The sequence below is a fragment of the Chiloscyllium punctatum genome, chromosome 23, assembly GCF_047496795.1.
Source record: "Chiloscyllium punctatum isolate Juve2018m chromosome 23, sChiPun1.3, whole genome shotgun sequence".
Taxonomy (NCBI): Eukaryota; Metazoa; Chordata; class Chondrichthyes; order Orectolobiformes; family Hemiscylliidae; genus Chiloscyllium; species Chiloscyllium punctatum.
Window position 1 is genome coordinate 77,014,975 of NC_092761.1, and position 16,611 is coordinate 77,031,585.

Consider the following 16,611-nt stretch of genomic DNA (forward strand, 5'->3'; position numbering starts at 1 on the left):
ATTTGCTTTCCCAGCACCTCACATTTATCTGAATTAAACTCCATCTGCCACTTCTCTGCCCATTGGTCCATCTGGTCAAGATCCTGTTGTAATCTGAGGTAACCCTCTTTGCTGTCCACTACACCTCCAATTTTGGTGTCATCTGCAAACTTACTAACTGTACCTCTTATGCTCGCATCCAAATCATTTATGTAAATGACAAAAAGTAGAGGACCCAGCACCGATCCTTGCGGCAATCCACTGGTCACAGGCCTTCAGTCTGAAAAACAACTCTCCACCACCACCCTCTGTCTTCTACCTTTGAGCCAGTTCTGTATCCAACTGGCTAGTTCTCCCTGCATTCCATGAGATCTAACCTTGCTAATCAGTCTCCAATGGGGAACCTTGTCGAACGCCTTACTGAAGTCATTATAGATCACATCTACTGCTCTGCCATCATTAATCCTCTTTGTTACTTCTTCAAAGAACTCAATCAAGTTTGTGAGACGATTTCCCACGCACAAAGCCATGTTAACTATCCCTAATTAGTCCTTGCATTTCCAAATACATGTACATCCTATCCCTCAGGATTCCCTCCAACAACTTGCCCACCAATGAGGTCAGGCTCACCAGTCTATAGTTCCCTGGCTTGTCTTACCGCCCTTCTTAAACAGTAGTGCCATGTTTGCCAACCTCCAGTCTTCCGGCACCTCACCTGTGATAATCGATGATATACATATCTCAGCAAGGGGCCAAGCAATCACTTCTCTAGCTTCCCACAGAGTTCTCGGGTTAACCTGATCAGGTCCTGGGGATTTATCCACCTTTAACCGTTTCAAGACATCCAGCACTTCCTCCTCTGTAATATGGACATTTTGCAAAATGTCACCATCTATTTCCTTACAGTCTATATCTTCCATATCTTTTTCCACAGTAAATACTGATGCAAAATATTCATTTAGTATCTCCCCCATTTTCTGTGGCTCCACACAAAGACCGCCTTGCTGATCTTTGAGGGGATCTAGTCTTTCCCTAGTTACCCTTTTGTCCTTAATATATTTGTAAAAACCCTTCAGACTCTCCTTAATTCTATTTGCCAAAGCTATCTCATTTCCCCTTTTTGTCCTCCTGATTTCCCCCTTATGTATACTCCTACTTCCTTTATACTCTTCCATGGATTCACTCGATCTATCCTGTCTATATCTGACATGTGCTTCCTTCTTTTTCTTAGCCAAACCCTCAATTTCTTTAGTCATCCAGCATTCCTATACTACCAGCCTCCCCTTTCACCCCGACAGGAATATACTTTCTCTGGATTCTTGTTATCTCATTTCTGAAGGCTTCCCATTTTTCAGCCGTCCCTTTACCTGCAAACATCTACCTCCAATCAGCTTTTGAAAGTTCTTGCCTAATACCGTCAAAATTGGACTTTCTCCAATTTAGAACTTCAACTTTTCGATCTGGTCTATCCTTTTCCATTACTATTTTAAAACAAATAGAATTATGGTCGTTGGACCCAAAGTGCTCCCCCACTGATACCTCAGTCACCTGCCCTGCCTTATTTCCCAACAGTAGGTCCAGTTTTGCAACTTCTCGAGCAGGTACATCCACATACTGAATCAGAAAATTGTCTTGTACACACTTAACAAATTCCTCTCCATCTAAACCGTTAACAATATGGCAGTCCCAGACAATGTTTGGAAAGTTAAAATCCCCTACCAGAACTACCCTATTATTCCTACAGATAGTGGAGATCTCCTTACAAGTTTGTTTCTCAATTTCCCTCTGACTATTGGGGAGTCTATAATACAATCCCAATAAGGTGATCATCCCTTTCTTATTTCTCAGTTCCACCCAAATAACTTCCCTGGACGTATTTCCAGGAATATCCTCCCTCAGCACAGCTGGAATGCTATCCCTTATCAAAAATGTCACACCCCCTCCTCTCTTGCCTCCCTTTCTATTCTTCCTGTAGCATTTGTATCCTGGAACATTAAGCTGCCAGTCCTGCCCATCCCTGAGCCATGTTTCTGTAATTGCTATGATATCCTAGTCCCATGTTCCTAACCATGCTCTGAGTTCATCTGCCTTCCCTGTTAGGCCCCTTGCATTGAAATAAATGCAGTTTAATTTATTAGTCCTACTTTGTCCCTGCCTGCTCTGACTATTTGACTCACTTCTGTTCTCAACTGTACCAGATTGATCTCTTTCCTCACTATCTCCCTGGGTCCCACCACCCACCTTACTAGTTTAAATCCTCCCAAGCAGTTCTAGCAAATTCCCCTGCCAGGATATTAGTCCCCTTCCAATTTAGGTGCAATCCGTCCTTCTTGTACAGGTCAATTCTACCCCAACAGAGATTCCAATGATCCAAAAATGTGAATCCTTCTCCCATACACCAGTTCCTCAGCCATGCATTCATCTGCTCTCTCCTCCTATTCCTGCCCTCACTAGCTCGTAGCACCGGGAGTAATCCAGATATTACTACCCTTGAGGACCTCCTTTTTAAATTTCTGCCGAACTCTCTGTAATCTGCCTTCAGAGTCTCAACCTTTTCCCTTCCTATATCATTGGTTCCAATGTGGACAATGACCGCTTGCTGGCCCCTCTCCTCCGTGAGAACATTCCGCACCCTCTCGGAGACATCCTTGATCCTGGCACCAGGGAAACAACACACCATTCTGCTTTTTCTCTGCTGGCCACAGAAACATCTGTCTGTACCTTGGACGACAGAATCCCCTAGCACAATTGATCTCTTGGAACCCGACGTATCCCTCGGTGCATTAGAGCCAGTCTCAATACCAGAAACTTGACTGTTCACGCTACATTCCCCTGAGAATCCATCACCCCCTACATTTTCCAAAACAGCATGCCTGTTTGAAAAGGGTATATCCACAAAAGAATCCTGCCCTTGGTGCCGACTTCTCTTACCCTTCCTGGAGTTAACCCATCTATGTGACTGTATCTGAGACTTTCCCCCCTTCCTATAACTGCCATCCATCACATACTGTTGCTGTTGCAAATTCCTCATCGCTTCTATCTGTCTCTCCAACTGATCCACTCGATCTGATAAGATTCGCATCCAACATTAAACTCCCACATCTGACAAGAAGTACATATCAATGCAAAGGCCATTTTTGCTTGATATGTCTTTTGGAGCTCCTTTTATCTTAGCCACCAGTCTCTTCATACACTCTCTGATTCTCTCCTCCATTACCCTTTTTCACCTCCCCTCTAAATATAGAAAGTTCATGCATGCTCTGTCGCAACAACATCTGCACACCCTATCCGTGGAGGTCGGCACTAGTATGCTCCAGTCTCGCCACATTATCATGGTACTTAGAATATAGCTATGCACCTCAATATTGTTGTATACTGGGACAGGCACCCGTCTCTTGCATTGGAGCACCATAGCTATATTCTAAGTACCAGAGATCTCTTTGCTTGTTTTCTTTGTGTCTACTCCGTTGAAGCCTACTTCGAACTGTTTTATTTGTTCACAGGATGAGGGTGTCACTGGCTAGGCCAACATTTATTGCTCATCCCTAACTGCCCAGAGGAAATTAAGAGTCAACCTCATTGCTGAGAGTCTTGGATCACATATAGGTCAGACCAGGTAAGGATGGCAATTTCCTTCCCCGAAGGCCATTAGTGAACGAGATGGGTTTTGCCAACAATCGATAATAGTTTCACAGTCATCGTCAGACACGTAATTTCAGAGTTTAGATTCAAGTGGTGCTGGAAAAGCACAGCAGGTCAAGCAATATCCAAGGAGCAAGAAAATCGACATTTCGGGCAAAAAGCCCTTCATCAGGGTGCTCGGATGCTGCCTGACCTGCTGTGCTTTTCCAGCACCACTCGAATCTAAACTCTGGTTTCCAGCATCTGCAGTCCTCACTTTTGCCTACTTAATTTCAGATTTTCTTTTGATTGAATTCAAATTCCACCATTTGCCATTGCAGGATTCAAACTCGAGTTCCCAGAACATTACCTGGGTCTCTGGATTAACAGTCCAGCAATAATATCACTGGGTCATCGCCTCCCAAATGCTTCTTCATCAGTTGGGGATGAAAATCAAAGTAAGTATTCAGGTGCTACTGTTGTTGTAGAGAAGTTGAAAAGTCAGTTGGGGAAATGGAGGAAGCATGCTGGGCACAGAGGGGACAACAACTGTGAGGGGCAACTTAGCATGTAAGGGTAGGGTATGATAGTGGGTTGGAAGGCACACATACTGAAGGAGTTGAGTCACCTTGGCTTCAACAGGGGAGATAGTGTATCACAATAAGCAGCAAAACTGGGACTTGGGGTTAATTATAGGAGTGAAGACTTAAATGAAAAGAGCTAGATGAAATTGGGTATATGTTTAGAACTGATGGGGTCTGGGGAGTTTATGGAGTGGGGTGGGGCAGAGTTGAATTTGGAATTCACTGTACAAACATGACCCATTTTGCCTTTCTTCCTCATCAAACATGCAATGAAAGTAAAAATCGGCTACCATCACACCCAGATTGTGTTTCTTCAGTCTGAAAATTGACTTGTGAGCAATGTGAGACCTTCAAGGGGCAACTGCATTAATCAGGCACTTACATAGAACAGGCTGAAATCATCTGTAATCACAATACACTGCGTGTTAAACACAGGCTGGGACCAACGATACAAATCCTGGTTGCCAGTCATTACAAATTGATCAAAGCAATCACTGTGAAGCAAAATTAATCACAAGCAACTTTAAAAAGTATCAACTGAGGCCATAATTCAAACACAACCCAAGATCTCACGTGCTACACAGGGAAACCGTTGATTTGCTCTTGAACTGTAAGTATTTGGCAACATGCTCTTATATGCTGTGTGTCCTTTCTCAGATAATAAGATAGCAGGGGGTATGTGTATGAAATAGTTTGTGCTGCATGCAATAAAATGAGATCCACTATGTCAAAGGTCCACGTAGAGGTATTCCGGGACACTTCTTGTCAGAGTACTCCATGTTCCACTGCTAATCAGTTATATGTGTATGATGCAAATGTTAACTGGTCACATTATTGTTTCTGGTTCGGATATTCTTCACACTGGTTCATTGGAATTGTGACCAATGGATTTAACCCCAGTAGGGACTGTTGTCATTGTGGCTGACATGCAGTGAAGGTGCAGAGAAATCGAGGAGGAATGCATGTATCTGCAAGCCCAAGGCCAGCAGCAACCTCCAGCATCTTCAGAATAATCTCCATGTGAAGAAGTCATAGCTCAAGGCCCTTCAAAGTACTGAGGTAGAGGAGGTAGTCAATTTTTACTCAAGTGCACTACCCTAGATGAGCTCGGCATATTGCCAGAACAGACTTAACATATCGCAGGAAACCATGCCATCCACTGGCACTGGGCTTGTGATCTGAAGGGCTTTGTGTCTGTCAAGGTGACAGTTGTGCAAAATCTTTCTGCCACTGGCTATTCCAAGAATCCATTGAAGACCTCTGGGATCTCTCAATTCATAACCAACAGATGTATCAAGGCTGTTACTGATGCAATTTGTGACAGATTGTACCTCTTCATCTCATTTCCTGACAAAGTTTGCATGACAAGTTCAGTGCTGAAACCCAGGCTTTGGCAACATAGCTGGATTCTCCCAAGTGCAGGGCACTATAGGCTGTATACATGTTGCATGGTGAGTGGCATATCATATGGTAGACTTCATCACCAGAAAAGGTTTCATTCCATCAATATACAAATCATCTGTGATAACTGACACTGCATATTAGAATTCTGTGGCAGGTATCTGTTGTCATTACATCTACAGTTCTCCTATATCTTTCCCTATGTCCCTGCTTTGATTTAACTATTAGGCACCTTGCATGAATGATTACCTGTACTGGGAAACAAAGGTAAACTTCTGTAAACACGGTTGATAACTGTGTTATACAATCCCCCGACTGAGGCTCAGTGTAGATATAATGCTGCCCATTTTCTTCCAGGGCCATTGTGGAGTAGATGATAGGCCTTCTGAAGATGAAGTTATAATGTTTGGATTGGTCTAGATGGATGTCATGCACTTTATTCCAGGCAAAGTATGCTGCATAATCCTTGAATGTTGTGCCTGACACAATTGGAGGAGTCAGAGAGGATATGATGGATGCTGATGAGCGAGGAGAGCTGATGTAAACTGTGAAGGAGGAAAGATGATGACACTGAGCAGGAAGAATATCATCTTTTCCATGACAGAATGAAGCATCTTCAGTACAAGGCAAATAGAGCTTCATTGACACCAAAGTTTCAATAGGTGTGAATTGGGTGAAGTGATCATTCATTACTGTAAATGTGTTGTTACTCAAAAGGCAAGCTGTCCTGTTGACTCCATGAAGTCCTTTTTTTATTTTTCTTTGATTTTCCTGTTATTCAATAAAAGTTAATGTTTCCAGCTGTTTCAAGGTTTTCCAATATGGGAAACTCCCACACTGAACAATGGGAAGATGACATGCTGTGCCAGTTTAGGGACAGAGTAGCATTCCGTTAGACAGTGTTTTAACATGGCATGATGTAAAAAATAGATAGCCTGTGTAGCTTCATTCTTGCAGCTGCAGTGACAATGGCCATTGATTAGACAAGTGATGCAAAACAGCAATGCATTTAGAAATGTGAGATTCTATTTGCAGTGAATTGTCACCCTGTCCATATATGCACCCTCAGAAGCTATTCTTTCTCATTTCCATTTACTTACACGCACTGTCAAGGTCGATTCGTAGGAGGCAGCAATTGATCTAGTGCACAGCAGGGTTTTAAATGTCGATGGCGGCACAATCCCAGAAGGTTCCAGCAACAGTTTGTTCTTCTGTGGCTGTTTATGGCATTGTAGAGGCATAGTGCATACATAATGAGATAAACAGTGGAGATTTGAGAGATAACATACTAGAGGTCACTAAGAGATACCCTGTGTGAAAACTCTTCAAAATTGATACTTGGATGATTTTCCATAAAATTTCAGCCCAACTTGTTCAAATCCTGAAGTTGGGTTGAACCGACAAGCTTAGGGCTCAAAGTTGTTTTCTTACTCAAGTATAAATACTGTGGCACAAGAAATGTTCATTTTTCTACTCATATGTCAACACTGTTCTTAAACTGACATGTTAATGGACTTATAATGGTTTGTTTAGTTTTGAACTCTCTGATGAGCTCAAAACATCTCCAACAAAATGTACTGTGCCTGGGCTTTGTCCTCCAGTAGGCTGACAATGTTCTCGTGTTTTAAATACATAAAGTGCCATTACAATAAACAATGTCACGGTGTGAAGAAGATAGATTTTAATCTCAGAAATTTCTTTGTGTGTAAACCACGAGCCTTGGGCAATTTAAAATTTGCACATTCAGTTACTTAACAAAGACACTCATCAAAGCAAATTTTGTGGTTAAGGAATAAAACTTTACCATGATCCCAGTCCCAAATGGTTAAATGTTTGTCAGTAAAGACTGAAGCTGCACTATTTAGCAAAATTGTCATCAACACACATTGTTAAATGTAAAGCATAATTTACTGCCAAAATGAAAATATAAAATACAAAATACAGTCACACTCTTACAATAGTAAATCAGTTTTCATACAGTGTACCAAATCCTCACCCAGAACTGCTAACATCAGTGAAAGGCCAGACACTGATTCTGATAAAGAAAATGAATGCAGATTATAACTCAGTTAAATATGTTCCTTCCTAATAAAAAAAAGATCAAAATTGACCTCAAAACGAGAGTCTTGACAAGCTAGAGTTAACAGTTCTGATGATTGAGACAAATTTATAAAATGACAGATTATAAGCTCTGAATGTTTTGCAGGACGTTTTTGTCATGTCAAAGACTTATATCTTACTTGTATATTTTCTATCACGAATATTTACAAGTTTACAGGTGCTATTTTACAATAGTTTGTTTCCCATCTCCAAAATCTCAAACAATAACATTCAAGTATCATGTTAAAATATTTTTGCAGATGGTGATCAAACTAAACCATAATAACATTATTGCTTTTTAAAATGACAAATGCCATTAATCAGATGCAGACTGTCAATGCTCTGATGTAGAGCCGATCATTGCAAATTAATAGCCAAATGATCAGAAAAATAAAGTCAGACAGCACTTCAGTAATACATCTTGTTATTACAGCAAAGGGAATATTTTGGCAAAGGCACACAGCAACAGGAGCTTCATAAAAACATTTGGCTTGGCATAATATGAAGCAAAGTTACATCAATAGATTTTGTGGATATCTGACATGGAAGTTTACTACTTGCACTATTAAAACGTAAAGACTATAAGTCAGTTACAAAAACAAAATATAGCAGAGGAACTTGGAAATCTGAAATAAAACAGAAAATTCTGGCAATATTCAGCTGTTTCAGACAGTTTCTACATTGAAAGTAAGTGTTTTCATTTCAGGTCAATGATCTTTCATCATTTAACCACAGCCAAAAGCAAATTAGCTGGTCATTGATGAGATTACTATTTGAGGGAGGTTGTGAACAGATTAGTTGCTGCACTTATCTGCAAAACACTTCAAAAACAACTCATTTGCTGTGAAGCACTTCAGGACACCCTGAGGATAAACTGGGGTGAGAGAAAGAAATTAACAACTTGCTTTTATAGAGCACATTTCACAACTCAGAATATTCCGAAACACTTAAGCATTTTCAAGCCAACTTGTGAAGTGCAGTTACAATAGTAATGTGGCAGGCAGTTTGCAAACAGCAAGGTCCCACAAACAGCAGTGTGATAATGACCTTGTTAATTTGCTTTGCTTATTTGGTTGAGGAATAAAACTTGGTCAGAAAAGTCTTCTGCTCCTCTTTGTGGCTATAAAAGATTGCAAGACTCTGAAAGGCAGACAATTCAAGTTTTTGAGGAGGGATATAGACTCTCAACTCAGAGATGAGAGTTCTATCATTAAACCAAGGATGGAGCATAAAGGCAACAGATAAACATGCGCCTTTCCACCATATGCCTTTTTCTAACAAAAATAATCACTGTTTAAAAGCAAATTGATAACATGACATTATTGGAAATCAAAACGTGAGCATAATTTTGAGCTCGATAATCTTCCACTTGGACTAATATTCACATGAAATGTGAATTAATATTTTAAACGCTTTAAACCCTGATAAGCAAACCAATAACATGAAACACTGCTTCAAAAAAAATGCCTTTTCCGCTTAAGGTGCTTAATCTCTTGGACTAAATCAACTGCCTAAAAGAAACAAGGAGGAGTGTTTAGGGCTCAACCAGTATTTTGTATAATTGCAGAAGTCTCTGTACAGTTAAATAAGGCAAAGCATATTCCCAATGCCAAAAGAAATAGCTTACACAACTGGGAGTTTTGAAATCAGAGAAGAGATATGAACTTGACCATAAAAGTGCATCTAGGCCATTGATTTAATGAAGAGAGTTAATGAAGCAGACCTAGTTTGAATAATTCTTCAACCAGTAACAGAATTTCTCACCAATTAACATTTTAAATGGCCATACATTATCTCAAACAAGATAGAACAGACATCTAACCCTATTAAATACAGCATGCTAATGTCCCCTGCAATTAACAAGCATCAATTTAAAGTTAATAATTTTAGTCTTTCTTTAAGTGAAAAACTCATGGCAATCCTCCATGACTAAATACATCCAAGTACCACACAAACAAGGAACAAAAGTCGGTCCTTTGAGACAGCTCTGACATTCAATAAAATTGTGGATGATCTGATCTTAATTGCAACTCGAAATTCACGTACACCCTAACAGTCTTACATCCCCTTCTGCTGCCTTTAAAAATATTTAAAGATTCTGCAGCCACTGCCTTTTGAGGAAGGGAATTCTAAAGATGCACAATCTGAAAGGAAACTAAAATTCCTCATCTCTGGCTTAAATGAGTGACCCCTTATTTTTAAACTATGACCCTTAGTTCCAGATTCCCCCACTAAAGGAAGCATCCTTTCAATATCCACCCAGTCAAGTCCCCTCAGGATCTTATGTGTTTCAATGAGGTCACCTCTAACTCTTTTAAATTCCCAAAGGATTTAGGCCTACCTGCCTAGCCTTTCCACTTAAGGCAATCTGCTCACTACAGATATTAGTCTAGTAAATCTTCTTTGAACTGCTTCCAAAACATTAACATCCTTCCGACAGTACACTAACTAGTTACTATACATAGTGCTTCAGAAGCTGTAGACTATGCCCTGTAAATCTGAAAAATAATCTGCCTATTCTTGGATTCTATTCTTGTTGCAATAAAACAACATAATATTAGCTTTTCCAATTCCTTGCTGTACCTACGTACTAATCTTCTGTGATTCATGCATTAGGGCACCTAGATCTCTCAGCATTGCAGAACTCTGCAACCTCTTACCATTCAGATGATATGCTTATATTTTTTTTTGTTACCAAGCAGCATATATTTAATTAAAGGGTTCACTGATGAGTCCCTTTTGAGATTCAAAACAACACTCAAAATATTAGATGTTTTGCTCGCTCTTTCCCCTTGTAAATATTTTGTGGCTTAACAACTGTTGATGGATGTTTTGTGGTATTCAAAACTTCAATGAGGATGCATTAAATCATTTCTAAATCAGCCTAGGTTAAGAAATTGCATTTTTACTAGGTCTACGATCAGTAATACCTACATCCCAATTACACTTGAAGTTATCAAACCTACCCAACTCACAATAACAAGAAAAACAAAAATATATTACTGTTAAGAGGTTGCTTTAAAATGGAGGCAAGGAGGAATTTCTTTTCATTTGGATGTGTTGTGACATAACTCCTTGGCCACATCCCAAGGGAGGACTTGACAAAGACCTTCTGGACTAGAGGTAAGGTGACTAACATTGTACCTGCCACAAATAGGTACAATTTGAGTGTGCAATGGTCCAAGTAGGAGAGTGGAGGTAGTTCTGAAGAATTAAACTATTTATTTCAATGCAAGGGGTCTTACAGATAAGGCTGATGAACTCAGGGCACATTTGGGAACAAGGGACTGTGACATCATAGCTATTACAGAAACTTAGTTCAGGAAAGGCAACTCCATGTTTAGTTTTTAGATGCCAAGGGAAGGCTAGGAAGACAGGCAGGAAAGGAGTGGGTGTAGTCTTTTTGAATAAGGAAAACATTACTGTAGCACTTAGAGAGGATATTTCTGAGGGGCTGTCCAGTGAAGCTATCTATATGGGTAGAACTTAAGAATAGGAAAGGGATGATCACCTTGACAGGATTGTACTACAGGCCCCCCAATAGCATGGGTATTGTCCAGATCTTGTTACATTTGAACATGGACTACTTCAGTAGCATCATTTGAGTCTTCTCAGTAAACATTGTGCAAACATCAGTGAATGTCCCCTTTCTGGCCTTATGGTAGAGAGAAGGTCATTGATGAAGCAGGAGGTGACAGTCTAGTCGTGTTACCACTGAAGTATTAATCCAGAAACTCAGCTAATGCTCTAGAAACCCATGTTTGAATCCTTCCACAACAAATGGAGGAATTTGAATTTAATTTTGAAAACTGCAATTAAGAATCTGCTGATGACCACAAAACCATTGCCAATTGTCAAAGAAACCCATCTGGCTCACTAATGTCCTTCAGAGAAGGAAATCTGCCATCTTCACATTGTCTAGCCTACATGTGCCTCCAGACACACAGCAATGTGACTGACTCTCAACTGTCCTCTGAAATGGTCCAGCAAGTCACTCAGTTGTATCAATCGCGACAATGTCAGAGGATCAAACACATTTGCTGTGTTGGAACCATGGCTTTTGTACAACTGGGCTAGATTTTAATAATGCTCTCTATTTTGGATATTTTGATCACTGAGGTTTACCTTCAATACTGTTGTTAGTTAGCTAGTTAACTCATTATTCCTTAGCGTAAATATAATCTCTTTTCAAATGTTGGAGAATATTTTTAATATCAGTAAAACCAAAGTTATATTGCCTCATTCAAATTTGCACACTTTCAAGTGGATGAAAGCTCTATCAGAAGCACCTCAGACAATAAGTATTCTCCTGGACTTTCCCATTTACTGGCATACTCAATATGTGTTTCAAAACATTAAAAACCAGACATCAATCAGATTGCAAAACATTTAGACACTGGAAGTCTAAAACAAAGCAGAAAATACTGACATGTTCAGCATTCAGGGCAGTCACTGTGAAGATAGAAACAGAGTTAACAAGTTATCAATGTGAAACATTAACTCGGTTTCTCTCTCCACAGATGCTCCTAGGCATGCTGAGCATTTCCAGTATTTTCTGCTTTCATTAAAGGTAATTAATTCACAGTCATGAATTAACATTGAGTTTAGTTGGCCCAATTACAAAAGGAAAAAAAAACATATTAACCTGGCAGCATTTTCATGAGACATTGGAAGGCCAATTCCTTGGTCTGTACTTTCTGTTCTTGTGTTCTGACTGACTTCGGAAATTTAGGTAAAGTTCCTCCAGGCCAGATAGCTTCCTGCAAAAGCTTGAGGTACACAACCCAATGTTGAGTACATGTCAGATTAATAATTTGGACCTCGAGCCACCTGTAAATAGAAGATACAGAATGAAGCTGTATACAAGAAAATGAATGCACGATATTAATCAATAAGTAAACAATAAATCAGACACAAATAAAGTCTTTCAGTCTCATTTCTCCACTATGGTCTCCTTACAGCTGTTGCTCCATGCGCTGCTGCTTCGTAGCCTCTAACCAGGCTGGAATAGCCAAAAATATTCTTATTTTCAGAAAGCAAATGCCTTCAATTCTTACCTAAGTGTTAGAAGCATTTGCTTTTCTGACGGGGACTAGAAAAAGATTCTGCACCCAAAAATGGTCAAGTTTCTTCTCCTTCATTATTTCATAGGATGCAGACTCCAGTATTTGCCACCCATCCTTAATTGCTTTTAACAAAATGACTTGTTTGGCTGTGAGAGTTGGTAATTAATAATCAACTACATCGCTGTGGGTTTGGAGTCAGCCACAGGCCAGACGAAATAAGAGTGGGAGACCTTCTTCTCTAAAGGACACTTCTGAATCAGATGGGGGTTTTCCAACAATCAATGATAATTTCATGGTCTCCATTATGTATTCCCATGGCATCAACCTGGGATTGCGAGAAATATGTATTCTGCATGATATTTCCCCAAACAAGCTGTGTATGTTAAAGGTTTACAATGATTTAGACGATAGAAAATGAGTGCCCCTTTAAATAATGGAATAAACAGCAATTTCCCAGCCGGGTATTACGCGTGATTTGTAGTAGGTTCAAGAAGTAACAGTGGCAGTGCCAAGTAACACAAAAATGGAGTTTGGTTCCAATTGTGCAGGCCTTTAATTTAGGCTGAGTTAATTCCTAAGTGTTTCTAGCAGCTTAAAATTCACTGAAAATTCACACCATGCAGCTCTGCAGTGATGTGTTGCTCATTTCTTTTCCCCAATTTCTCTCCGGTTACATTTACATTCTAACTGAAACAGAGGGTCATACGGTGACAAAATATTGATCTAAAATCGTTACACTACTGGCATATCATATATTCTGGAGATGGTTGTGTGCAAGCATCAATCTAAACAGGGAACCTAAACCAATTCAATAATTATCCAGTGCAATGATGCTAATGATGGCATTCTGTCAACACAACCATTATAAATGAGAAAACAATCTTTAGACCACCAGTGTTATTTAAGACTTAACTGCTGTTGATACAACATAAAAAGAAATCCCTAACATGTGACATGAAACCTCGAACTGTTCGTAAGTCTTTCAATGCCAATTGAGAAAAGCATAATGGATGGAACTAAGTATTGATTTTGATTTCATTAAATGTATCCATGGAGTGGCTAATAGAGAAAGGCACAATGGCAACCTTATTATATTTTGGAAGGTTTACAGAGTGATCCAAAACAACACACGTGAAAGCCATTATTTCTAACAAAAGTATTTTTAAATTGTTGTTAACTCTTTCACACTCAAGATCTGCAGTGAGCTAATCAATAACATTTTACACGGAGGTTATGTGTTCAAACTGTGGGGGCAAAAAAAAGTGAGCCAATCACGTAAAAAGCTTTGTTTAAAGTAATGGTATCAACATACTAATGTTTTTTCATAAAATTAAGGACAGTTCAAAGTTCAATAATTAATTTAATTATTAGAAAACTCATAAATATAAATTGATCTGTAGATTCTATGACAAACTTAAGCTGATTGCAGTTTTATGTAATTGACTCCATGTTCAGAAAAACCTCGTAACTTATTACTATTACAAAAACTGTAAATCTTACTACATAAAAACAGAACAGACTTATTTTCCCAGCTTTTGGAGACGGTGCATGGAGAGATCAAGATTCCCACCAGTGGGAAGATTTCCCAGGGGCCAGGTTGGGAAGAAAATTAGTCACCTGGACCATGGAGGCAGACAGCCAATGAAAATGTTCAAATCACCATTTGGAGATAATTTTGTGGTCTCCCAAGGAGGAGGCTTCCCTGCAGAAAGTTAGGTAGAGTTAGAGACAGGAAGTCTGCCAACCACTATCTTGTTCACTTCTGTATATCTGTGCAGGCAGCATCGTTGCCTCCATGTCAAGGCCCTCGCTCAGTCTCAGTCCTGTGTCAACACTGCTGCCTCTCCCGGTAAGACTGCTGTGGTTTCAGAATGGCCTGTCCTCTGATAGAGTAGGCATCGTACAGAACCCACCTTCATCTTTAATTGGGTGGTGGCCAGTAGGAGGCTATCTCCCAGACAATTTTGAATCAGTCTTTCTGCTGGCAAGTGTGAGCATGAGTGCTCAATTTGATCAGGTAGAGGTAGGAAAATCCAGCCCCACACTACAAAGGCACTGGTCACAAAACATGATCAGATTATTAGAACTGATAAATGAGTTACTGAACTACGTGGACAGTCAGTGAGGCATGGTTAAAACCAACTTGCATCAACTCTTTGATGGATTGTCTGTTCTCATTTAAATGGTTCTTTATAAGAAATAAGTAATACTGAGTGTCAGCAGGCCAGACTACAGCACATATTGGATTAGTGGTGCTGGAAGAGCACAGCAGTTCAGGCAGCATCCAACGAGCAGCGAAATCAACGTTTCGGGCAAAAGCCCTTCATCAGGAATAAAGGCAGTGAGCCTGAAGCATGGAGAGAGCATCGTTGGATGCTGCCTGAACTGCTGTGCTCTTCCAGCACCACTAATCCAATATTTGATTTTCAGCATCTGCAGTCATTGTTTTTACCAGACTACAGCACAGCTAAACTCAATTCAAACCTCTTCTCCTCATGGAGTGTGCATGCTTGCCTACAAAGAGCAGGAATTATTGACTAACATGGCAGGATGGCTCAGTGATCAGCACTGCTGCCTCTCAGCGCCAGGGATCCGTGTTCGATTCCAGCCTCGGGCGACTAAATGTGTGGAGCTTCCATGTTCTCCGAATGTGTGCGCGTAGGCTTCTGCAGGGTACACTAGTTTTTTCCCCACAGTCCAAAGATGTGCAGGCTAGGTTGGTTAGCCGCAGTAAATGTGGGGAAGTGGGGATGGGGTGGATCTGGGTGGATGTCCTTCAGAGGATCGCTGCAGACTCAATGGGCTAAATGGCCTCTCTCTACACTATAGGGTTTCTATGATTCTAACAAATGGGGACAAAGGCTCAAATAAATGTCTGAAATAATACATTAGATGAGAAATTCAGTCTGTTACTTTTAAGACTTCCCTGGCTCAGCAATTTTATATAAGCTCAGTGTGCCACCAAAGGAATTTAGGACATGATTCAACATTGGACTGACTGGATAAATTACAGAAATGTAAATACTAGGACTTTTTCTTCTTTCTGCAGATTGAATTCAGTAATTAGTGGAATACACCTTGTGCTATCATAATACTTATTCATTCTTACCTCAGAGTAATTTTGGTTAAGCCCAAGGTGACTTGAAAAATTTGTAACATCCAATGAAATCTTAGGTAACATAACTTCAGACATGACATTGGATTCAAAATGTTTTTGCTGCAAGTACCTTAACACAACAGTGAACAGTTCACTTCAGGTCAAGGAAGTTATAAGAATATTAAAAATGAAATGATAACAAAGTACCTAATTTTTCTTTAAAATTCCATCCCAAACACTTAATATTAGTACAAAAACAGAAATTGCTGGCAAAACTCAGCAGGTCTGGCAGCATCTGTGGGAAGAAAGCAGCGTTAACGTTTCAACTCTACTGGCTCTTCATCAGAGAAGTTCTGAGTTTTGTTAGCAATTTCTATTTTCTGATGAAGAGCCAGTAGACTTGAAACATTAACTCTGCTTTCTTCCCACAGATGCTGCTCAATCTACTGAGTTTTGTCAGCAATTTATGTTTTTGTTCCAGACCTCCAGCAGCCACACTTCTTTATTTTACTTAATATTATCAATGGTTTCCCAATAGTCCAAGAATCTATTTGAAGAGCATAATTTTTATACTTGTCCTTCTGATTACAGAAGTAACTTCTCCCAATTCTGGATTTCAACATACAGTCAATGACTAAATGCACAAAATGCTAATATTAATTAAAATAGGACATTAAAAGTTAATTTCTGATAGGTGAAGCAAATTACTGCTCATTTTATCTTGACTGAAAACTTCTGTAAATTAACAAAAACGCAAAGTCTA

At 39.8% G+C, this 16,611-nt stretch overlaps 1 protein-coding gene across 1 annotated transcript in view; it reads right to left on the reverse strand.

Annotated features, from left to right (window-relative positions):
- The window catches only part of snx19b (sorting nexin 19b), a 160,782-nt gene that overhangs the window by 26,193 nt on the left and 117,978 nt on the right, over window positions 1-16,611 (reverse strand). Inside the window, exon 9 of the mRNA XM_072593220.1 lies at window positions 12,331-12,515. Within this exon, the coding sequence (XP_072449321.1) occupies window positions 12,331-12,515 (185 nt within the window). The remainder of the gene's footprint in view (window positions 1-12,330; window positions 12,516-16,611) is intronic.